Source organism: Acinonyx jubatus, chromosome B1 (genome assembly GCF_027475565.1).
Source record: "Acinonyx jubatus isolate Ajub_Pintada_27869175 chromosome B1, VMU_Ajub_asm_v1.0, whole genome shotgun sequence".
In the NCBI taxonomy this organism is placed as follows: Eukaryota; Metazoa; Chordata; class Mammalia; order Carnivora; family Felidae; genus Acinonyx; species Acinonyx jubatus.
Genome location: NC_069382.1, coordinates 142,297,396 through 142,323,782, shown reverse-complemented (window position 1 = coordinate 142,323,782; position 26,387 = coordinate 142,297,396). Strand labels below are relative to the sequence as shown.

The 26,387-nt window shown below is 40.3% G+C and overlaps 1 protein-coding gene across 1 annotated transcript; it reads left to right on the top strand.

The window, feature by feature from the left end:
* The first annotated feature begins 226 nt into the window (after positions 1-226).
* On the top strand, positions 227-23,151 carry EREG (epiregulin). The gene is made up of 5 exons (XM_015080181.3): positions 227-533; positions 13,956-14,042; positions 16,502-16,625; positions 17,240-17,389; positions 19,582-23,151. The coding sequence occupies exons 1-5, from the start codon at positions 485-487 to the stop codon at positions 19,661-19,663; spliced, it is 492 nt and encodes a 163-aa protein (XP_014935667.1). The 5' UTR covers positions 227-484; the 3' UTR covers positions 19,664-23,151.
* Positions 23,152-26,387: the final 3,236 nt, after the last annotated feature.

Below are 26,387 nucleotides of genomic sequence, written 5' to 3'. Positions count from 1 at the left end.
TGACCCCACCGAGCAAACCGATCCATCTGGTCCACGCTCCCCACCTCCTCCCGCAGAGGTCGGAGATGGGGATGGAAAAGTTTGGGGAGTAGTCCCCGGCTAAGCAGAAGGGCATTTTTTTTTTTTTTTTTTTAATTCCTCAAGCACTCTCAGGTGCTCAGAAAGGGAGGATGACAGGATGACATCCGGACAGTCTCCGGCCGCTCCTCCCCCGGACCTGTTATGAAACTCTGGACTCTTTCTACCTCACCCCGCTAGTGTGTCCTCCGGCCCGAGGGCCCTCCCCACAACTATAAAGGTGGCAGCGCCGGCCGGTTGAGCTCACTTGCCGGACAGACCGGGTGGCAGAGGGACGCGGCCGTGGCGCGATCGCTCCGGGCTCCCCGACGCGCTCCAGCCGCAGCCCCGCGCTCTCCCCGCGCCGCCGCCCGCTGCCCTGCCCGAGCGCCCGCGCCGCCGCTCCCTGCTCCCGGCGGGAAGGACAATGGAGGCGCGACGCGCGGGCCGCGTCCCCGCGCTGCTGCTGTGCCTGGGTAAGACCCCGCCCGCGCCTCCCCTCCGCGGGGCTCGCTGAAGTCCGGAGCTCCCCCTCCCCTCTCCCCCCAGGGTGAAGTGCACCCCGTTTAAAATGACGTCTGCGGTTCCGCGAGTCCGTCTTGTCCTCAAGCCGGGGACCGATTGGGGTGGGATGGGAAAGGGGGGTATCGGTGTTACAAATGCCTTTCATCGATGAATTAACCATTGCCACAAAGGTTATGCCTGAATTAATGCAGCTCGCTAACAGGCCACAGACTACGTTGCAAAGTTTTTGTTTCTTTCTTTAGAAACGTTGCCGGTTCTGGAAATCCAGAGGCCGGGAAAGCACTGTTAACATTTCAAGTTCTGTTCTTTCTTGTTGGAGGGGGGCGGGTGGGGACCGGGTCAAAGGGCGGGAGTAGAGACCGGACCCGGGCAAAAGAGACCTTTTGGAGAGAAGCGCTTTTCCTCCGGTCTCGCCCTCGGTTTTCTCTGTCGTGTCTGGTTGTTCACGGGGGCCCTGGTGCACGCAGGTGGCAGCTTTGCTGGAGCTCCAGGCGCCACGGAATTAAAACGTGGTCTGGCGTCCGAGAAGCTGGAGGGACATGGGCGGGTCCTGGAGCTGTTTCCAGCCCTTGGACCCCCACGCCCCAGAGCCTGCACCGCGGGAGACCGGTCAGGCAATTTTCTCTTGCTGTTTATTGCACCCCATAGCCTGAAATTGATGAGTTGGATGCCTGTCTATTTGAGATGATTTAGTTCTTGCGGATGCGGGGGGGGGGGGGGGGGGCGGGGGAGGAGAAGGGGATCCTTTGTAAACTTTCTGGTTTGAAAAAAAATATATCGTTTCTCTCTAATTCCTTAAATTTCAAGAGGGATTTGGAGGTGTATAGGAAAACCTTAATAAGGAAATAAAAGTTGCCAGCCGCACATTCCTTCTGGGGTTGCAATGGGGCAAATTCCCCTAACAAATTAACTCTACCTATGCAGGATGTGACAGTTAAATTATTATTTCGACACGCCTTATCTCAGGGCTTGGGAGACCTAATGACATGCATACTATGCATAGTTAGAAGTTACTTGTACAAGTTTAGGAACTGAAGTAGAAACTGGGTCTGTGGTTTCTGCCAAAACTGTTCTAAGAGTGATTTGCTAGAAGATTCTCAGTAAATGATTTGGCTTGGCTATCTTTGCTTTGAAGGGTCTGTGAAAAAAATACAATTGGAAAGGGGACTGTCTTCCTAGAGCTAGAAATGAACCTAGAGGTCAGAAAGGCTCCGTGCTTTTTTTTCTTTCCACCTGTAGGGCTGCCTGGGAACAATGCAAGTGTCTGTTCTGGGCCACTCATTGAATATTCTAATTTGAGACAGCAAGAGCCTATGAATAACCTGGTGACTACCCACCTAGAGAGTGTGTTGTGTGTGTTTTTGTTGTCATGAAAGTGTTTAACTCCTTTATTGCATTACTTAATTATAGTTCACCTATTTCATCAGCCGCCAAGCCCATTTCCAAATGAGCTAGGTCAGTTTCTGTTTTCCCAGTTTGTTTAGATATTTCTCTGCCACTAGGAAAGTTCCTGTTTGAAGTTCTCTGTCATATCTCTATACTCTAATCAGGTATGCAAGTCCGGTAGTCTTATTCTAAAGCATATGTAACAAAAGACAAGGCCACCTGGTATTTTTGAAATGGACTCCCACCCCCAATGAAAGATTACCTAGAAATACTTTTCCCAAATGCCTGTTCTTCCAAAGATTAGTTCAGACTTCAGCAAATATTTTGTTCCTGCTTTTTTTGGTGGAAAGTATGTGTATGACTGTGGAAAAAATATAGATGCCTTCAGTTTCATCCTCTGCCTCCAACACGTGCAGATTTAAACTGCTACACATTCATACAATCAATTGGTTACTTTTAAATTTTATAAGTATTTGATATTGATGTTCTTGCTTTATATACCGGGAAAGTGTGACCCAAGTTCCTGTAGAAAAGCAGGGCTCAACTGAGGAAGGTCACACCTGGATTTGTCAGCACTTTTAGCTTACTCAATACTAAGTACATGGTTGAGATTCCCCAAACTAGATAACACATTTATAAGTAATCTGCCGTTTTAGAGCTGAACTATCATTTCTAATCTTGTGATTGGCCCAGAACAAAGAGGAGAAATTTTTATCTTGAGTTCTGCAGCTAATGTTTAGAAAGGCTCTTAATCTAAAATCCAGCATTTTCACTGATACCCAGATGCGCTTTTGAGCATGTTCCCGAATGCCATCTCTAAAATAGTTTAGTCCTACTTCACTGCACAACGACAGAGAATTGAGCAGAATAAGCATTCTTTCCTGAAAATATAAGCAGCACGCGTCTCAGTGAGACTTTGGCTCGTCTTGGATCTTTCCTGTTGACCTGAGAGTTTATGAACTGCCTGAGTATTGGCATCACCTGTCTGCCTTCCTCCATCATCTTACCATATAAACAATTTGGGTAATTGGGGTGTGTGGTTCAGCACCGGGGCCCAAATCCGGGAGTTGGGAAAGATATGGACAGTTACCAAATGCTACCTGTGAGCTAACCACGTTGCGTGTTGAGTGCTTTATGCACAATCATCTCATTTATTCCTTAAAATCACTCTGTGAGGTAGGTGTGATTAGCCCTGTGACAAATGAAGAGACTAACCCTAAGTGAAGTCAAATACCTTACAAGGACTTAGAGATGATAGTCAATGGCATGGTCTTTCGGGAGCGATGTGGGAGGAGCCAGAGGGTCTCAGGATCATCAGGAGCATAATAAAAATCACAGGTTCTAATAAAGATGTTTCAGAGTAGTCTGGAAGCTGCCCCAAGGCTTAGAATCCGTTATCGGGACAAGCATATGTACAAAGATGGTATCTGTAAGGTGTCACTCAAAATCAAGCCCAGAAAACATGTCACTGTTTTCTTAAGCGGTGCTAAAATATGTTGAATTTTTACTTACCCGACATTCAGCATTTTTAATGAATGCAATTTCTAGGAAATGACTTTTATTCCCAAGGAGTCGTTATACCAATCAACTGAGGCCTTATTTCTGCATGTACCTAGATGTATAGGTAATGAGAAGCGTACTTATGCCTTTTTTCATTCCCGGTATCTTTTTATATTATAGTGAATTTAACATAATACCAATAAGGAACTAAGATGGAATCTAATCTAATCTATAGCACATCTCTGCCAACAGTGAGAAAATAAACATACTTCCTTGGAAGAAAAAAGTACAATACGCACCAAGTCGTTTTGGAAAAAATGAACTTGAATGCCTTCTGTCCATTTTTTGCCCAAGAATCTTCCATTTCCTAGTTCATGATAAGCTGAGAGATGCAAATGACATGTAAGAAATCCCCTTCACAGAGACCGGAAGTGAAGGTGTGGTTTCCACACCTGTCAGTCTTCGCTCTGGGTATTGGCCTACGCAAATTGTCTAAGTAATATGGCTGCAACTGCCGTGGGGACCATTGCTTTGGACGAGAATGGGAAGATTCCTCAAAGCTGTAATAGGAGGGATTCTTAGGGAGAATGATCCTCACAGCCATCACCTTGGCATGGCAATTCTGGAACCTTTGCAAAAAATGAAGTAACATAACAGACTGCATGTCCTCTGGTGATACGGTTTATGTAAAATTGGGTGTCTAATGATAGGGCCAATGAAGATTCAGTGACATTCTAGGTTAAAGTCATGATTTCGTTAACCAGGCTACTATTTACAGTATACAAGATGCTTTGATAATTGTCATGAAAAAAAAATGTTAACCCTTAATTTCTTAGGTCAAAATCCTGAATTAAAAATTTTTTTTAATGTTTATTTATTTTTGACAGAGAGAGAGAGAGAGAGAGAGAGACAGCATGAGCGGGGGAGGGGCAGAGAGAGAGAGAGGGAGACACAGAATCCGAATGAAGCAGGCTCCAGGCTCTGAGCTGTCAGCACAGAGCCCGACGCGGGGCTCGAACTCACAGACTGCGAGATCATGACCTGAGCCCAAGTCAGACACTCAACCGACTGAGCCACCGAGGCGCCCCAAAATCCTGAATTTTAAATTTGAGGCATGAAAGTGAGTTAAATATAACTCCTCCTGAATATAACTGAGTTATATTCTGATATATATATATCTGATATAAATATATATATATGTTATATATATGATATATATATCTGATATATATTCTGATATATATATATGTATACACACACACACACATATATATATGTGTATATATATATCTCCTGAATATAAATATAGCTTTCCCCCAAGGAGGGGAAAAAGCCCCCCTCTCATACTTATATATAAACACATACATGTTTACATATGTCAAACATTATAGTTTTGAGTCAAGAGATATTGTGTATGGAAGACAGTTTCCATACCCCTGTTCCTTTATTTCATACTTTCAGAAAGATTTATTCCTCTCTGAGCCTCAGTTTTCTCATCTGTAAAATGGAGATCATAGCAGCTATGTTGTCAGGTAATTGTATACAAATCTAATTACTCTGATGATACTATAAAATAATAAAAAGCACTTTTAAAATTAGAGCTGTTATCACCATTATCACCATCATCAAGTGCTTTCTTAGAAAAAGCCTCGTTGCATCCTTACAATAACTCCCTTTAGACTGGGAAAGGTATTAATATTCCCAGTTCCAAGTGAGAAAACAGACTTAAAAAGAAGTGAGTAACCTCAAGTGTGTAAGGTTCCATGCTTGAATATGCTGTGCCCTCTACTGTGCCCCAGCTCACACTTCCCTTTTGGTGAAAGCTTTACTCACCTTTTAAAACTGAAGAGAAGTGGGGCACCTGGGCAGCTCAGTCCGTTAAGCCTCCAGCTCTTGATTTGGGCTCAGGTCGTGATCTCATGGTTCGTGTGCCATGTCGGGCTCCATGCTGGTGGCACGGAGTGTGCTTGGAATTCTCTCTCTCCCCCTCTCTCTGTCCCTCCCTCGCTCATATTCTCTCTTTCTCTCGCAAAATAAATAAACTTAAAAAAAAAAAGACTGGAGAGAAGTATCAAACCTTCTCAGTTACCCCCCTCCTCCTTTCTCACCACTCCAAAATAAATGTGCAACCTACCTCTGCCTCCTTTGCACCACGCCCATCCTGGGTCCTGCCCTTTTTAAGTCCCTTTGTAAGTCTGTGTCAGCCCCAAGTCGCCTTACTGGTACCGTGTTCCTCTTTGACCATCCACTTCATGACTGACTTATTTTCAACACTCAGTACAGGTTTGTTGGATGGACGATTAGGATGGTACTTTATTCAAAGTTCTCGTCACTATGTGTCGAACTCGAAGCTGTCTTTTGAAAATGTGTCTGAGAAGCAAAATATTTGGAGACTATGCAATAGTTTTTGAAAATTCAGTGTGTTTAATAATAAAGTTTAGTATTTTTTCTTCCCTATTTTTCTCATTTCTAACACTTAATATAGTCTGTGTTCACTGACGGTATACCTAATAAAATTTAAGTATATCTGCACTGTGTGTGTGTGTGTGTGTGTGTGTGTGTGTGTATGAGAGAGAGAGAGAGAGAGAGAGAGAGGGAGAACAAGAGAGAGGGACTGAGCAGTATATGACTGGATGATGGATAGTTAGTAAGAGAAAGAGAAGTATTGTTTTAGAAATGAAAGGAACCTTAGAGTAATCTAAAAGTTCCATCTCCCCCCACCCCCTCCCCAGTCCACTCCACTCCTTAGGTCTCTGTTTTCAGAGATAAGGAAACTCAGTTGCAGGAGCTACAGTGGGATAAAAGTATTATCTGAGCTAGAGGTGGACTCCATACCTAACAGGTCTAGTGCAGGGTTTTTTTTTCAGCCTTGGCTCTATTTACATTATGGACTAGCTAATTCTTTGTTGTGGGCTCTCCTGTGCATTGCAGGGAGTTGAGCAGCAACTCTGGTCTCTACCCACTAGATGTCAGTAGCACCTACGCAGTTGTGACAACAATGTCTCCAGACATTGCCAAATGTTCCCCAGGTGACAATATTACTCCAGGTTGAGAACCACAAGCTTAATGTATTTTCCATTGCTATAACACATTGCCACTCATAATTCACAGTTTGAATTAGTGCTCGAGTTGCCAAGACAAGTAAAATTAACATTAATGGTAGGTGCAAATACAAAATCGATGCTAGTGTTTTAAAAAAAAAATCCAGTTAGCAATTTTTATTGCTGATTTAGCACCAGTTGCCTTGAATAAAGGTGAATCTTATTTACGATGGAGCCATTCATCATAATGAATGACTTTCTACAATCACTGTGTTGCGGACCACCCCATGCCTCCTTTTAAAACTCAGTGCTCTCTTGGATCCCACAACACTGAACTTACTTTTTTTCCCCAGTTTTCTTGGCCATTTCTATCCATTCCTCATCACCCATTTCCCAAAGTGCTATTATTTTCCATTCCATGTGATTTGCCTTGGAACGTCTGAATCACTCCTATGCCTTTAAAGGTCGTATTTCCACATATGACTTTCAAATAGACTCCACAAATCCATTCTTATTCTTTTATCTAAGAACTATATTCCCAGGGCACATGGGTGGCTCAGTCAGTTGAGTATCAGACTCTGACTCTTTGGCTCAGGTCATGATCTTGTGGGTCATGGGTTTGGGCTCTGTGCTGACAGTGTGGAGCCAGCTTGGATTCTCAATCTCTCTCTCTCTCTCTGCCCCTCTCTTGCTCGTGTTCCCTCTCCCTCCCTCTCTCTCTCTCTCTCTCTTTCAAAATAAATAAACTTTAAAAAAAGAATTGTATTCCCAAAAGCCTCATAAATAAAAACAGGTAATATATGAAATACGATCTCAAATTCCTTTATTCATTCTGTCCCCCCTTCATGCCCCCTAGCTGCAAATGCCACCACAAACTGTTGCCCTGCCTATGTTTTCTACTCTTTTAATGGCATCACCATCCTTGGTATTTTCAGGAACTTGGCATCACCTCTCACTTCTCTCCTTGCTTCTCCCAGCCAGGTCTCTAGCCTATTAACTCTGTTGAGGACAGAAACTATGTCTTTTGCATTAATTTTCCTGTCAGCATTTTGTCCAATCTCTTGCATAGAGAAAAATCTCAATATTTATGGAATTTGACATATATGGTTACTAAAAGTAAGTAAGCTACCCCCTGCTTTTCCATTTATAGAGTATAACTAAGCCCTTTCCACCTTCCTATCACACTACCGATGCAAATGGGCTTTTCACTGAAGTCCCCCAAGTTAACCAAAAAAAAAAAAATGTATTTTCACAAAATAAAATTTCTTAGCAGCTTCTCTGTGCTGCTTACATAACACAGTTCCTGTGCATGAAGTATAATTAACTTTGAGGCTTTAAAAATTACCTTTTATGTATTTGTTCTCTCCTTTCTTTCTTGATGGTCATTTATTAAAACTCTGTTTTTTGGCAAATTCATTTTTGGCAGTAGGCATCTATAAAGAATGAAAGATATGATAGCCAATGTGCTTCTAAAAACACCGTTAAGCATTCAAAGCTTCAAGCCATAATATGGCCATAATGAAAAGAAGGCTCATGGCGAACAGTTATGGAGTACAGACTGTTGTTCCTTTCCGAGGTCTTTCTTCTGAGACAGTAATGTGATAGTAATTTACATTTCTGAATTGGATCAGTAGGGATAGGTGTGAGAAGTAAGATGAAAGGGAGTAGAGGCAGACAGGGTCATAAAAATACTTCCCACATAACAACTTAAAGAAAAAAAATAGTTTCAATAGGAGATGTGAAATACTCTAGAGATGAAACTTTGGCTTTTAAGGAATGCAAGTCCCACATTTAGACCTCTTCATCAAAAAATTCCAAACACCCAGGTTAGTATAAATTGTACCTTTTCCACAAGAGTTGATATGCATTCTCCTACATTATGAGAATACTTCCATTGTGAATAAGATATTCATCTTTAAATCCATTTTTAGGGTGAAGTAAACTATACCTTCACATTTTAACTCACTGCTTCTCAATTGAATAGCTTTAAGTATGGTATTGTATGATGACTAAAATATATGAGTACATTGAAGTATGATTTAGGAATTACTACTAGAATTGAAGAGTGTTATTTCATGCCTATGAATTAAAAAGCATGGCCTAATAAATCTTTTCTTGCCATTTGGCAAGGAAGATCCTATGTCGACCTTTTAAGACTCAAAATTAAAAGAGATACTAATTTGGGGCTCCTGGGTGGCTCAGTCAGTTAAGTTCCTGACTCTTGGTTTCAGCGTGGGTCATGATCTCACAGTTCATGACATTGAACCCCACATTGAGCTCTGTGCTGACAGCATGGAGCCTACTTAGGATTCTTTCTCTCTTCCCTTTCTCCCCTCCTCTCTCTCTCTCTCTCTCATAAATAAACTTAAAAAAAATACTTATTTGTAACTTGTTATTATATAGCAACTTCTGGTTTCATCCTGTTTATTTGAACAGTTATAGTTGGTTTTTTTTAATTTTTTTTAACGTTCTTATTTATTTTTGAGACAGAGAGAGACAGAGCATGAACGGGGGAGGGTCAGAGAGAGAGGGAGACACAGAATCTGAAACAGGCTCCAGGCTCTGAGCTGTCAGCACAGAGCCCGACGCGGGGCTCGAACTCACAGACCGCGAGATCATGACCTGAGCCGAAGTCGGACGCTTAACCGACTGAGCCACCCAGGCGCCCCTTATAGTTGGTTTTTACATTTATTATTTTTTTATGTTTATTTATTTTTGAGAAAGATAGAGTGAGAGCAGGGGAGGGGCAGAGAGAGAGGGAGACACAGATCTGAAGCAGGCTCCAAGCTCTGAGCTGTCAGCACAGAGCCCAACGCAGGGCTCGAACTCATGAATGGTGAGATCATGACCTGAGCTGGAGTCGGATGCCCAACCGATTGAGCCACCCAGGCACCCCTACATTTATTTTTTAATGAAGCTTAGTTATGAGCTTAGCACTGAAAAGCTGTAGGAAGAGAATGATTTCTGGAAAAAGGCAAGGTTTATATTCTCTCTGTCTCTCTCTCTTTTCATGTAGTTCTCTGGGAAGGAGACTATGTTCAAAAATACTGACAGAGTTCTTTTTGGGATCTGACATGATAAAGAGTTTAGAGTTATTTTAGCCAAGGTGAAGCCACACCTTATCTAATAGTAAATTTTAATTTTAAACAACAAGGCATCTGGAAATGGTGAAAGCATATTCACTCTTCGAAATTATACAAGACCTAACAAGCCTACTATGTTACAAATTCTAAAATTATAGACTGCCATGGAAGAAGGTACAAAACTAACAGTCCGTGAGCAGGGTAGGCACGTGACCACACCAAAAGCGTGAACAAAGCGGATTTTGATACCTGCTTGGGATGGGCAAATATCATGATTCATTATGAGTTTACCGTTCTGGTCTAAATATTCTGAAAGGTTAAATTGGGAAAATAAGATGATTTCTTTCATTCTGTAACCTACCTCATTTTATTTGGGGTCATTTTTCTTTGCTTCATTGCTATTCAGGAAAGCCATTTTCTCCTGGAGAATTGCCCTTGACTTTGCAGTATCGGCTTGGTCAGCCAATCCCCAAATCCCAGCCTCCTTCTAATTGAGCCCCTCGGTGTAGCTGTAAGGAAGCAAGGTGAAGGAAACCCCATGCAGTAAGAAAGACATTTTCTACATCTGGCGTTCTTCCTGACTGTTGGGCAAGCACTTCTTAGCGCCTCAGGGCCCATGGCATTTCGTGCTACCCCCATTCAGATAATGATCCTCAAACTTCTTCTCCCACGCACGGTGCCCCAATATTGTGTAAGGATGTGGGCTCGGCCCTGACTCACCGAGTAGAGGTGATTTGTATCCTGTGAATCACCTACACCACTTCCTGCTGGCACCTTCGAGATTTCATTGAAACACAATCTCTGAAAGGTGAAGGTACAGAGAGGAGCAGGTGTGCATCGAATTCCTAAAACTCATTTGGGAAATTTGACAGAAATAATAGCCTCTGATGGAAATTTGACTTTTCTTGCATTTCTTGAAACAGAGTGCCAAGAGACCGTTTTGAGTTTACAGATGGTCTGCCCCATTCCACCTTGCACGCAGTTCCTCTATACTTCAGTTACCAACGTACGGCTTGTCACCAGATCTGTTTTCTGGACACACACTATCCAAAATCCCCAATATCCTAGTGAATTATTTTCTTAGCAGAGACCCATGGTCAAGAATCAAAAAGTCAAATACAATATTTGCAATAGAATCATAGACCATCATTGTTCAAATAACACTAACAGCAGGGAATAAAGCTGTAAGATAAGGAAATGTATGTATATGACTTTAGCGTCTATTCCTTCCCTGTCTGACTTTAAAGTAATGAGTAGTGTTTCCTAAGGGTGACAAGGTGGTGGATATCAGAATTCTCCATGGGTTCCCTTTTTAAATATTTTGATCAGCTCCACCTACTCGAGTTTGCAAGGGCCTGGAGCAGAGACCAACTTGACAGAAGCTCGAGAATCATTCTTTTAAAAACAGAGCTATGCAGAGGGACACAGTTTTAGAACCAATTTTGCTATTTTATTGGCTATGTACATCCATGATGGAGTGCAGTCTTTCATTTGAGGAAAGCATTTAAAATTATTTACCAGTTCATCTGTAAAAGACCCGGATGTTCAATTCATGCAGCGAGAGCTAGTCTCGCAGAAACCATCCCAAGCGGTGGACGATGTCCAAGGGAGCGTCACAGGTTACCAGAGCCCAGTTTTTGTAGAGACACGCCCTGCACTGAACATTCTTTAATTCACAAAGACAAATATGTCACCTGTGGCCTGACCAGGTGGAACAAAGTTTCCAATAGTGGAAAAACTAACAACTACTAAAAACCTTCAAAAAAAAAAAAAAAAGACTAAGAAGCAACACCCCAAAACAATTAGCTGAATTCTATAATAGTTGCAGATTGCAGGTGTAAGCAGATCCAAACAGGAAAGGCTAGTTTCTGATTTCCACAAAGGATAGAGAAATGAGCTTCCAGTGTGTGTTTGCACGGTGGATGGGGCTGACGGGCGAAATTCTTGGTAGGAGCACTGGTAACGTTTTCTCCAAAGCCTTCCTCAGATGAAGAAGCATGGAGGAAGACCGGCACCAAGAATGTAAAAACACACAGCTAGAGCTCCTGTTTGTGTTGAGCGGACTGTATAAGTTAAAGGGTTTAATTCTGCCATAGGAAAATGCATGGCCAAATTATATTGAGAAGTGGAACAAAGCTGGCCTGGTTGATGGCTCATTCTTCATAAAAAGATATATAGAGAGGGGCACCTGGGTGGTTCAGTCGGTTAAACGTCTGACTTCAGCTCAGGTCATGATCTCAGGGATCCTGAGTTCCAGCCCCTCAGCACAGGGCCCATTTGGATCTTCTGTCCCCCCCTCTCTCTGCTCCTCCCTCGCGGTGCATTCTCTCTCTCTCTCTCTCTCCCAAAAATAAATATTAAAAAAAAAAAAAGCCTGTGTGGAACAAATTATCTTTTTCTATCTCTGTTCAAATGACAATGAAATCCAGACTTTAGGATTTTTTTTTGTTATTTAAGAAAGATGATTTTTTTTTCCTTTATGAGCAACTGAAGCAGTTATTTATATTGTAGGAGAAGTATGGGGTGGGAAGGAGATAGTTCTAAACTTTTCAAAAAAGGCATTGTCAAATCATTGGAAGATTATGAGACTTGCTGTCCAAACATAGATTCCAACTCTTATTTTCTACGCTCACTATGTAATCGGTCTTGGACAAGACATTTAATTTGACTTCCCTGATGTTAAATTTGGGGGGGCTACTAACTACTTCATAGGATTGTTCTAAGGGTCTAGTTTGAAACTTATGAAATTAGAAGCTATGATGCAGATGTGTAATGTAGTTTTTAGCAATAATATGCAGTATGTTTAACATATCCATGTCTCCTCTGATCGAGAAAAAAAATAAGATAAAATCTTTTATTGCTTGGATTAAATCATACTTTAAAATATCAAATTACAAAGAGATTTGTAATCTTGTTATAGACCAGGAGAGGGCACTACGCACACATACTGCTAAAACTAGAGGCTAGACCCTGAGTATCCTGGAACATTTGTGGGAGTCTCTGGTGTGTTAGGCATTTTGGAAAAAGATCATTTAATTTAATTCGCCCCCAAACTCTGTAAGATGGGGGAAATCTAGAGCCAGAGAAACTAATTAATTTGTCCAAAATCACATAACCCAAGTTTTCCCCCAGGATTGCCTTTCCATCACACTTGGTTTGCCTCCCTCCAGCATTAAAATACTCTGCTTCAATCATATTTACCCTGGTTTGTCTGTGTGATGTCTGTATTATTGCCCCTTTCCAGGTTCTATAATGTGGCCCATTAACAACATTGCTATGTACCCTTGGGAAAGTTACTTAAACTCCTTAAGTCTCAGTTTTATCATATGCTTAGTGGGGATAACAGTAGTAGCTTCTTCAAAGAGTCACTGGGTGGATTAAATGAGATAATATAGATAAAGAGGACAAGAGCTACGCCTGCATATAGTACATGCTCAAGAAATGTTAACTGCTATCCACAACTGCATCACCACCATTAGTATTTATTATATAAGTTACTCGTCTAGCCTAGAAAGAGGGGTGAAGCACTAATGCCCGACTCCTAAAGAGAAGCAGCTAAACCCTCTTCAGTAAACATCTGTGCAATGGAAAGGACTCTTCTTACACTTTCTATGGAATTCAGAAACTACTTAAGTCATTCCAGAGCCTGTTTTCCAACATTGGCCTATCAAGTGGGGACACACAATGAAATGCCTTGTTCAAACTTTTACTGGGCTGACAGAAACTGGATTCTAGGGCTCAGTGCTTCATCTAGCGTGTTTGTTTGCTCCCACGTTAGATAAGATATATTCTGACTTTACTTAGATTACATTTTATTAATTAAAATCTACTTTTGTGCATAATACAATGCAAACAGTAAGCTGGGCACTTAAATCAACAAAGGAACATATACATGGTTGAGAGTCCTGTTTAGTTGTTACTGTAAATAGAAACTGATTGTCAGTTAAGCCTGTGTGTGTGTGTGTGTGTGTGTGTGTGTGTGTGTATGCGTGTGTGTAATAAGCTCTATCTTGGAGCATTGCTCCAAACACATCATGGTGCAAAATAGTGGAAAGTCTCTACAATTTCTGTTGCTAAGCTTCTAGGAAATCACATTTCAAAATCAGGTCTTTGACCCTGGGAACAGGGCAAATCTGAAATTAGGAATGTCATGCCAAGGTTTTTACCCCTAGACCGAGAGCTGGGGGCTCATTGATTTTCAATTATTTCCTGTTTTTACAAATCAGTTTCTTTTATGGTTTCAATGGATCAAATTCTTGAAATCATTAAAACAACCCTGTAAGTAGTGTGGTTACGTGAAACTGTGATCAAGGTTTCTTTTTTTGAAGCACTGTTTATATATTTGGTTTCCCCCCGTTATTAGGTTGCCATCTTCTCCAAGCAGTTTTCGGCACCACCGTGATTCCTTCATGCATCCCAGGAGAATCCGAAGATAACTGTACAGCTTTAGGTGAGTCCGGCTTTGCCAGTGCTGCCCCGGACGGTCACACATTCTTAACAGAAATGAACTCAAAGACTATGAATATGTGACAGTGTAGAGAAAGGGGAGAGGAACAGCTTCTGTGTTAACAAAATAATTGTGGGGGGGGGCTGCTGAGTGGCTCAGTCACTTGAGCGTCTGACTCTTGGTTTCAGCTCAGGTCATGATCGCCTGGTTCATGGGATCCAGCCCTGAGTCGGGCTCTGTGCTGACAGCACTGAGCCTGCTTGGGATTCTCTCTCACCCTCTCTCTCTGTCCGTCCTTCACTTGTGTTCTCTCTCGCTCTCAAAAATAAATAAACTTTTAAATAATAATACTGATAATTTTTTTAGCACCTTATTTATGAACTAGATCTGGAAAAACGATATAAAAGAATAACTGGTGGGAGAGGGAGTGGGCATCTAGTTCTCTGGAATGAGTGGATCTTAAAGAGATAGGACAAGGAAACTCAGATGCCCTTTGGCCATTCCCTAGAACTTTGCTGTGAAACCATTGCTAGAGATTAGATCCCAGGCAAAGTAGGCAAATTTAACCTGGTACACAGTAGATAATCAATATATTTTGTTGTTATTTTTTGTAAAAGGAACAAATGATGTCCTTTCTTTCAGTTACAGCGTTCATTCAGAAAATATTTATGGAGTACTTAATACATGCCAAACACTGTGCATAGGCATAGGAACACAGAGAGAAGTCACACATAGTCTATTTTCCTCGGGGACCCCTGAGGACTCTGGATGTGGTTCAAGAGAGCTCTACTTTAGACTCAGTCTGAATATTGAGTCGAAGGTTATCCTGAGGAACCAGGGTATTTCCCACAATAATTTTACCTTCTCTCTTACCCTCCTTTTTGTTATGCCTCCACTATTTAGGTTTTTTTTTTTTTAAGTTTCTATTTAAATTTCAGTTAGTGGACATACAGTGTAAGATCAGTTTCAGGTGTACAATATAGTGATTCAATACTTCCCTATAACACTCAGTGCTCATCACAAGTGCCCTCCTTAATCCCCACCACCTATTTTGCCCATCCCCCACCCACCTCCTATTAGTTCGTTCTGTATAAAGAGTCTGTTTCTTGGTTTGCCTCTCTCTCTCTCTCTCTCTTTTTTCCCTTTGCTCATTTGTTTCGTTTCTTAAATCCCACATATGAGTGAATTCATATGGTACTTGTCTTTCTCTGACTGACTTTCTTCACTTAGCATGATAGCCTCTAGCTCCGTCCATGTCGTTGCAAATGGCAAGATTTCATTCTTTTTTATGGCTGAGTAACACTCCAGTGTGAGTGTGTGTGTGTGTGTGTGTGTGTGTATGCCGCATCTTTATCCATTCATCAGTCAATGGACACTTGGGCTGTTTCCATAGTTTGGCGATTGTAGATAGCACTGCTATCAGCATTGGGATGTATGCATTCCTTTGGATTAGTATTTCTGTTCTCTTTTCTTCCTTCATCACTGGACTCTTTAGAAGTTTGGTCTGCCTCCCTCCCTTTTTTTGTTATTGTTTGCTTGTTTATTTCTTTCAGCAGGAGTATTACAATCAGGATGCTATTGTTTGATTATTTCATAAGCATCCTTCACATTTCAGTAACTAAAAATCCTAAAATGAATTTTACATACAGGTTGCAACACTACTTCTAAAAAGGCTTCTATTTTCACTGTTGTGTTTGCCCAGCTCCGGGTATTTGGAAGTCAAAATTTGTCTAGTTCAGTTCTCATGGTTACAGATGTTGGGGAGGCTTTGGTTGATTTCTTTGATGGTACCCTCAAAAATTTGGGAATATACACCAAAACATGCCTTCCTAAAAGATCTTTGACTTTTTTGCAGTCCCCCAAAACACTCACACCCCACCCTGTCGTACAATACTGTATTGACAGAGAAAAAAAATACAATGAGTTTTGAAACTACTGATAGTATATCAGCCTGTTGGCTGTGTTTTAGGGTTAGGGCCAGGGTATGGGAACAGTGTGAGTTAGTTAATAAATAAAATAAAGAAAACCCACTATAAAACTTTGCTCTCTTGAACTAATTAGTGGTTTCAGTTTGCAGTTGCTTTTGGAGTAATGAACTGCAGAATTATTTTGAGATTTGAAAAACATCAGACACACTTGGGTTAAGTGAATAACTTTGGAGGGTAATGATTTTTGTGTGTCGTAAACTTTCCTTTTCTATCCTTCAAGATTATCCTTTGTGAATTAAATGCCTAGGTCTTATTTTGTTTGTTTAGTCTGTTGGTCCTTCTCCTTAGGGGTCAAATGTTTGTTTATTGGCCTAGGAACTGTGATAACTAGAGGGACTTAATCCTGAAAAGTCTCCTCGACTGATTAGTACCTGCCCTGCTTTGCTACAGTAGCTCAGCAATGACTATATGAAAGGGTGATTCATGCTTCGAAGAAGGCAGCGGAATATATCCAACTTTCCATTTCCTTCACAGTTCAGACAGAAGACAATCCACGTGTGGCTCAAGTCTCAATAACAAAGTGTGGCTCTGACATGAATGGCTTCTGTTTGCATGGACAGTGCATCTACCTGGTGGACATGAGTGAAAATTATTGCAGGTAATACGCAAAAAAAAAAAGTGTTTTTTAGACATATACTCTTTTTTTTTAAATTGTTTGAAGTTGATGTGTTTCCAGGGGCTGTAGTTTATACATACTATTAGCATGCAGTTATATGTGCTATTAGTAACGTTATTAAGCATGTTTTTTTTTAAGTTCTGGAAGAAACAGTAGCTCTCAAATTGTACCGATATTTCCAGGGTACAGAGTCGGGTAGGCTTTGATGCCTCCTTCTCATAGACCATGAAGGTGGTTCTGCTTTTAGTCTTTCCACTGGACTTCTACATCAGCCCCTGTTTTAAGGATTAATTGAACTGATTAAGACAAAATGCACCTCCACCCTACAAAAACTTTCCAAACCCCCTTGTCGGTTGTCAGCCACCCTGGCAGCTGGGCCAGCCTGTCACTTAGCACCACAGTTAAGCTGAGAGCTGTGTGGAGCTCTGATATCAATGTGGGCCCCGCTCTGAGGCCAGTCTTTGAATTCCTGTTTACAGCTGTCAGCAACCATCTCGGTTTCCTGTATCACAGTGTGAGACGACTCCTTACAAAACGAATTCTTAATGATAATTTCTTTTTTAAATAACCGATCTTTCTCTCCCATGTTCCTGTAGGTGTGAAGTGGGTTACACTGGGGTCCGCTGCGAGCACTTCTTTTTAACCGTCCAACAGCCCTTGAGCAAAGAATATGTCGCTTTGACTGTGATTCTCGTTTTCTTGTTTCTCGTCATCGTTGCCGGTTCTATATACTACTTCTGCAGATGGTAAGCCGGTGGTTTCTGCACTCTGCTTCTACGTATTATGTTTATACAATGCAGGCTAAAAAACTGGGTAAGACTATGGACAAAGTGTTATTTAGAGGGATACGATGGACTCTGCACAGATGATATGTATTTTTTTTAATTTTTTAAAACATTTATTTCTAAGGGGGGGAGGGGCGGAGAGAGTTGGAGACACAGAATTGGAAGCAGGCTTCAGGCTCTGGGCTGTCAGCACAGAGCCCGTTGTGGGTCTAGAACTCACAAGCTGTGAGATCATGACCTGAGCCAAAGTTCGAGGCTTAACCAACTGAGCCACTCAGGCGCCCCCACTGATGATATTTACAAAAAAGAAGTTTCAGTGGCAGATCATATGGATTTGACTCTAATATTAGTTCTGCTATTTATTGTCTCTATAAGCTGTACAAGCCAAGCTTAGAGTATCAGTTCTTTCTTCTATAATATACAGATAGAAATCTTCTACATTAATGACAGGACCATTTTCAGCATTGAGTATTATCATGCATGTTAAAGAAACCATAAGGCATGATGTCAATGTTATGTTTAACCATTTGTATTTAATTATTAGGTTAAATTTTGTATTCCATAAAGCATGTGCTTTGTAAATTAATAACCCTAGAGGCTTAGGATTTTAAAGTTTAAGGCAGACCTGTAGACAGGAATTTCCAGACAGTTGTTAAGAGGTTACTTTTTCCCGTCTCCCAGAACAGTGACACCCCACCCTGTTGTATAATACTATACTGACAGAGGCTGATCACTGAGAAAAAAAAATACAATGAGTTTTGAAATTACTGACAGTGTATCAGACTGTTGGTTGTGTTTTAGGGTTTAAGACCAGGGTCTGGGAACAGTGTGAATTAGTTAATAACAGCTGCCTTGAACTGTCTCCATGAAATCCTTCTTATTTTGGAGCTGGTACAAATTTTTCAGTGAAGATTTGAGTGGATGTCATTTTATTTGTTTGCTGAAAGCAATGTGCTTCTACTTGTGAAGGTCGGAAAGTGTGCTACTTTTATAAGATTAAATTTATTTTGCCCATGATTGATTCTAAGTATTCATCAAATTAAAACGCCTTCCTAATTAGTTATGATCACAGAACTGAACACTACTGAAACTGAAATACCCCTAAAAGATCTTTGACTACAATCCTTTCCTTTATAAAGATTGGGGAAATGAGACCTAGAGAGGTCATTTGACATGCCTCAGCTCATATAGTTGGCAAGTGGCAGAACTGTGATTGTGTCTAAACAAAAGCTTTCAAATTGTATTCCTCCACTAAGCATAAACGTGCAGTTTCCTCAAGGCTACATGCCTCATCTCCGAAATGGGTAGAAAATGAATTCAAAATATTAGGAGGATAGCTTGAACAAACGAATGAATGAATGAAGATTCTGAATCCTAGCTGGCAGAACTTGACCTTATGTAACCCATTTGTACTTCACTGTCATCATCTATAAAATGAGGATGATAATGGCAATGTGAGAATGTGAGAATAGAATGAGTAATGAATGTATAGCACTTAGGGCATTGTCAGCCACTAATTAGTGCTTGATAAATAATAAGAAGTTATTCTAATTGCTTTTGGTGATAACATTGTATCAATGTGATGGATAGAATATAATGATGTAGTATGGTATTCACATACTAGTTTTCTAGAAGGAAGGAAGGAAGGAAGGAGAAAGGAAGGGAGGGGAGGGAAGGGAAGGGAAGGGAAAAAGAAGAAAGGGAAGGGAGGGAGGGAGGGAAGCAAAGAAGGAAGGAAGGAAGAAAAAAGAAGGAAGGAAAGACAGAGGGAGAGATTGAGAGAAAGAAGGGAAAGGAAAGAAACAGAAATGAGAGAGAAAGAGAAAGAGAGACAGAGAATAAAACACCCAGGCTTAAATATGGTCACATGCTTTCTTGGAATTTTGTAATTTTCAGGACATGTTAAAACCTCTGAAGAGTCCTTTAACTGTGTTTCACCATTTCCTCCCCAAATTGTTTGACCACAGAATACTACCCCTTCTCCCTCTTTTTTTTTTTCTCTTGCCCAACCTAAATCTGTTGACTTTTGTCATTTTGGAAACACTGTGCTGATGTTTCTTTTGAGTCCATATGTTGGTTTGTTTTGTTAGCATACTTTGTTCTTCTCACTGTTAACTACAGTGCTAACAGCTTCAATTTCTGAATATTTCTAGGTACAGAAATCAAAAGAGTAAAGAACCAAAGAAGGAATACGAAAGGGTGACGTCAGGGGATCCAGCATTGCCACAAGTCTGAGTGCTGCCGTCCAGCTATGGTCAGGGATGTGCAGAGTGCCTGATTATGTTAATATTCCTATTTTATTAATAATATTTATGTTGGATCATGTGTTAAGTCAACAATGGTGCATTTTTAATATACTTGGAAAAGTTTTTTATTTTTGTTTTATTTTTGACAGACTATTTGCTAATGTATAATGTATACAAAATATATAATATAGAAAGAAGTCCTATTTTTGTAAGAAATAATTTCCTGGGCCAAATGCTTTAGCTTCAAAGCTCATTTGCCAGCTACACAATGCTTAGGAGTGAGCGATGTCCAGTTCATCACTCAGGAAGGGTCAACAAATGACAGATTCCTGTTAAGCCTAAATGTATATGGTCAAATCGAATGAATATTTTCCTACTCCTCACATGAGCGATAATTGATTTGACTGTATCACAGTTTGATGTATGTCATGGCACCAGTGTGTCATGTATTAAAACACTAATGCAATGGGAATTGGGGAAAAGCGAGTCTATATCATGTGCTAAGCACTACACGCAGGGAACGAAGTAGACCCAGGAGGGCTGTATCCTTCTGTCCCTACCCTCAGCTCTGATTCCATGGTGACTGGCCTGGAGGGCAAGAGGACAGTGCCCTCTGCCAGCTCACAACTGTGGACCCGAGTCACTCAGCTTCAGATTCTTCTTGCATTAAAGGAATTGACAACTTCATTTTATGCCATCTTTTATGTAAATAGTAGGTGTTTTCTAGCTTCACGATATTTCTTGAGAAACATATGTTCATGAGAAAATTTAAAAAAACATCCACACTTGAAGCCAAAATTTGGGCTTCTTTTTAAAAGTATTTGTTTTCATAGGGACTTTGATTAAGAATTCTAAGATTTTTTTTTTATTTTTTTTTAATGTTTAGTTTTGAAGGAGAGAGAGACAGAGCGTGAGTGGGGGAGGGGCAGAGAGAGAGGGAGACACAGAATCCCAAGCAGGCTCCAGGCTTCGAGCCGTCAGCCCAGAGCCCGACGTGGGGCTCCAACTCACAAACCACGAGATCATGACCTGAGCTGAAGTCAGGCATCTAACCGACTGAGCCACCCAGGCGCCTCAAGAATTCTAAGATTAAATCGTAGTCCAAAATTTGATGGACTAATCATTATTTTAAAGTCTAAGACAGTAATTCTGTATATTGTTTAAAGATGGAAAATATGGTTATTTCATCTTCTATGCAACAGAGTTTTAATTTAAAACAATGCAGTAAGTAGCTCCTTCTAGAATTTAAGATTAAATGTGTAAAATCATATCCTGATGTAGGAAGTGGAAAACAATAAGAAATATAGACCATAGTGTATTTTCCCAAATGAACAAATTCATTTGAAAACTTTTAAAATTTAGAGACTTAACCACGCCTTCTTTTGGACACTGAGGTGAAACCAGGGCCCTGCTTGCTGTCTTTTGTTTATTTTTTTGGAAAAGATGAAGATTCCTCCTGTGCTTGAGCCCATGGTCTCGTTGCGTTACTAAGGGTACTTGGGGGCAACCGCGTGAGGAACCACAGCTGTCAACACCTCCAGGTCTCAGGGGACACTGCCTCTTGGAATACTAGACCTTTGGGTAGAGTCCCTCAGGATCACACACCTTGTTAGGGAGGGTCTCCTCTTTGTTTACCTTTTTTCCTGGCAGGTGCTAGGGCAACAAAGAGAAATAAACAACAGCTGACTTCTGAAGTGCTAGGTGCCAGGACTTGCCGCCATATGTATCCCTTTATTTGTACCATGGTGCTCTCACATGACTCTTTTCTAAAGTGTTGGATCTGGTCCCTCACTATTAGAGGAAAAACACGTGTGTGTGTGTGTGTGTGTGCGCGCGCGCGTGCGTGTGTGCATAAAATATGCATATATATAAGCAAACATTTATATATGCATATTATGTAATATACAAATTCATATGCAAATACACATGGACACATGAGCTCATTCATAGAATTGTAGTCATTTGTTGCCCATTCAACAGCACATAAAACTTAAACACAAGATAAAGAGAAATAAAATAAGGGGCACCTGGGGGGGCTAAGTTGGTTAGTCTGACTCTTGATTTCCGCTTGGGTCACGATCTCATTCGTGGTTTGTGAGTTTGAGCCTTACTCTGGAGTCGCCTTGGGCTTCTTTCTCTCTTTCTCTCTCTCCAACTCTCCCCTACTCTCTCTCTCTCTTTCTCTCAAAATAAATACATAAACATTAAAAAAAAGAAATAAAACTTTTAGACCTAAAAGGATATTTCCATTTCCCTTTTAATATAGCTGAAATCAAAAGTGCTGTGTAAGAATACATTTTAAGTCCTACACATTGTTACTGACGCCTACTAGATGTAAATGAAGTCTGCTTACTCTAAGTGATCTTGTCGGTGTCAAAGAAAATGTACTGACTTACCAAGATATCAATAGCAATTCACTTATTTTGCTTACCGAAGAGGGTTATATTGGTTTATCTTAAACGTCTCAGTCCTTACTAAGTAACAAATTGTAAGTAGTTTGGGGGTGTTTTTAATCTTTGCTTACGAATGCTTAAAAAACTAACCCCTATAAAAGTTAAATCTTTGTTTATAAATGTATATTAAATAATGAAAGGATGCGACCCAGATTGCTTTTTGCGGGTGACAATATGTCAGAAGTAATTGTTTTAATGAGGACGATGCTGAGCAGGTATCGACGATGATTGTCATCAGCTCAAATTTCCAACAATGGAAAGATTTGGGCTCATGTTTCATCTATCTTTCTTGCTTTACAGCGTTCTCACGATACATATTTCTCTATATATCTCCAAAGTACTGAGAATACGTGCTGTCAGGCATCAAACCAATTTTCATGCTAGAGATATATGTATCAGTTTCTAATTTCTGTTGAATTCAATAATCTGATTTTTAAAAGCTCATGTCTGATCCACGTGGTCATTTTTGCTCCTATATCCACTCTGTAGACTTTGGAGGGAAAAAATGTGTTTAACTGGCTGCTCAATATTTTCTGATTTTTTTTCTATTCTTATGCACATGGGAGAAGGGGAGTAACAACTTGCATAAGCAGTGTACTTTTTTACTGTTCTAGCAAAAGAGTAATTTTGTCTAAAGCATACCCGTTATTCAAACTGGATGAGGTTAAGTGTAAGATAGTGTATTTTTCCTCTTTGCTGTTTTTGCACTCTGTAATTGCACTTTTTAAGTTTGAAGAGCCATTTTGGTATGCAGTTTATATTGAAGAGGCTATGGGCCATAAAGTTGTATTGCATGCAGTTTAACTTATTTGACAATGGATTTTATCAGAGTACTGAATTGTATCAATTTGTTTGTGTTCAATATCAGCTTTGATAATTGTGTACCTTAAGATATTGAAGGAGAATATAGCTACTTTACAAGATATTGTTAATGTTTATTTATTTTTGTTGGGAACTGGAAAAAAAGACAACTGAAAAATAAAAATGCATTAAGTATCATGCACAAAGGAGTTTCGCTGATAAATACCGTCTCTCTCTCTCTTTTCTTTTTTTCCATAATAAATTGGAGGGCCTAAAAGCAGTGATAGAACTACAATGTGTTTAGATATAGAGACTTCTAAATATAGAAAGATAAAGGTCTTAGTTTGGGAAAGGAGCTTATAAATTTATTGCACTTATGGCCTACCACAATGAAGATTTTTGAAATAAAAGGAGTTGCATTAATTATAAAATTTTAGTGGTTATTATTTTTTTAGTTTTTTTTTTTTTTTGAGAGATAGTGCAAGCTGAGGAGGGGCAGAGAGGGAGGGGGACAGAGGATCTGAGGGACAGTGGATCTGAAGCAGGCTCTGAGGGGGCTTGAACTCACTAACAGTGACATCATGACCTGAGCCAAAGTCAGGCGCTCAACCGACTGAGACACCCAGGCGCCCCAGCTGTTATTATCTTTTTAAAGAACATATTTAAAGACTATTAAAAAAAAAGGTATTTCTAAAAGGAAAAGATACCCTACTGAGAAGTAATTGATGAAAGGACACGTGAGCCAGAATGTGTTTCATGATTCCCTCAGCATCCATCAACCAAGAGACTTGGCTTCCCTGGGCCTTCAGAGCAAGAAATATTGGTCCTGCTGGACCCCAGTTACAGTGATGGTATCCTTGTACATACTTCAACAACCCACAGAATACTCTACCCCCCTATTAGCTCCTTGGATCATTTCATTGGCCTATGGATAGGGTAGGGAGGCATAGCTAGGACCATTTCATAGGGAGATAAAACATAATTTGTTCAGAGTCACAGTGGTAGGAAAAAGTAGAGTTGGCATGAGTAATAAGGTCTCCTGATTCCCCATTACACAGCAGCTCTGGCCATGTCAGAGGCAGCAGAGCCATCAGGTGAGTGAAGTCTCAGCGGTAGTTTAGAATATTCTTGGGAGAAACAAAAATTTTTCTAAAATGAATCTCACAGAACCCTCACATTGATTGACCCTGTTCAAAGTCTGAGATCTCACCGACCCCTCAGATTGACCCTGTTCAAAGTCTGAGAACCCAGAGAGTTAAGAAAAAGAACTCCTCGAAATACTTTTTTCACTTGGCTTCTAGGACACGACATTCAACTGGCTTTTCACCTGCTGCTCAGTCTCAGGCTGGATCTTCCTTAATATCTCCTGTCCCCCATCATTGATCTGGCATGCCCCCTGATTTCAATCTTGGAACTTTTTTTCTGTATACAGCCACTCACTACTTTATTTCATAAAGCCTGTGTCTTTAATTATCATCTGTATATAATTATTCCCAGCCTAGATACTTCCTCTGAGTCTTGGACTTCTTCATCCAACTGTCTATGTAACATTTCCACTTGGATATCCATTGGACATTGAAAAGGAACATGTTTAGTAACTGATATTCCCCTAAAACACTGTTGCTTCTAAAATTTTCCCATCTCAGTTCAATTCAATCGCATCCTACCTTGGGTCAAAAACCTGGTATGATCTTCTGGAGGTGCTGAGGTGCTGAAAGAGATTTCAGAGGGATTACTCTAAACTTTTTAGAACAATGTCAAAATCATTGATTTTGAAGAGATTATGCAAAAAAAAAGTTCCAGGGAACCAGAGTTAGATTATCACAATTTTCAAAAGGAGAAGATGATAGTCCCTGAAATTGACTTTGGTCAAGTCTAGAACATATATCTCCCCAAATGGCCACAGAACATTATAAAACATTAGCACTGTTCATTAGGTTCTAACATGGATTTCTTAAGAAGGAGACATAAAACATGGGGATCTTTTCAATATCCTGTCTGGTCTCCAACTAATGGTAACCACTCATCATATGAAACCAAACACAGAGAGTCCATTCAATTTATCTGAATTTCAGAGAAATATTTGGGAAAAGTCTTCCAAACACTTCATATGAGCCTGAAGTGCAATGTACCTATTAAAAAAATAAGCACAGCTTAGGCTCGTTTAGGGAATGGGTCATCCCATGCTAAATAGGTGGGACCACATAATAGAATACATTGGGGATATAGGAAATATACATAAAAAACACAGTCAGTGGAGTGGTGACCCTTTCAATCCATCTATCAGGAGGGAGAAATGATTTTCCATTTCCCCTTCTGGAAAAGACAGGATTGATATCAAGGAAAGACATGTCATGTTCCTTGTTCTCGACTTGCTACCAGGAGCAATTCACATTCTGAAAAAAAAATCAGTACTTTATGAAATAGTCAACCAATATTTATTGAAAGGAATTTCTGTGTGCAGTAATATACAAGGGATTGGGGAGTGTTTGAGAGACATGTAAAATATACTGTAGTTTTATGAAAAAGAGAATTTGGAGTTATGAGTACATTTAAAGAACAGTAAGGCTTTAGCAGTTAGGTTCTTTGATTTTTATGAAACAGAAAATGATTCTGGCTTACCCAAGGAAAAACGTGTAGGAAGGATGTGGGGAATTTGGCGGAATTAAAGTAAGAGCCAAAGTGCCGAGGAAGTTCTGGTGATTTTGTGAACAATGTGCTGCTTCTAGAAAGTGTGAGCTCCATGCATTTTTACTTTTTGGGTGTCTGTGGTCTAGAGAGATATATCAGATTGCCTAGCTGGGATCATGAGCTCATCCCTTGATCAGGAGGGCAATTCATTTTACTTGAGAAACCACTAAGTTTTTAATCTAATAGGAAAAAGTTTTCTTCCAAAGGAAAACCAGCGTGCTGCTACCAGAGGAAGAGTGAATGAATTCTGAACAAACCCAGAAGTCCACCACATAAACTAAACAATATCATATCAAACCATTAGAAAAAGGTGGCATCAGTGGGGGAGCTTTTATTGAGGAGGTGGGACTTTATCTGGGCTGGAAAATTGACGAGACTTTGATAGCAACGGAAGGATTGTAGGACGTGTCAAATGAAAGAATAATCGGCAAAAACACTAGGAAAATCATAGCACATTTAAGATATGTTGGGGAGAATATCCTAACAGTAGTATAGGATCTTTATTTTAGGATTGCTAAGAATTTAATTTGAAGGATCTTCAAAGCCATACCAGGAAGATAAACTTTACATTATCTCTTGGTCAGGGGAGTGACACCATTAAACTGGTGTGGTAAGCAGAATAAGACCGCTTATTCCCCAAAGATGTGTCCTAGTCCTCAGAACCTGTGAATATATTATTTTACATGGCAAAAGGAACAGTGCAATGTGATTAAGGTTATAGACCCTGAGAAGGGGAGATGACATTGGATTAGCCCAGTGGGCCGAATC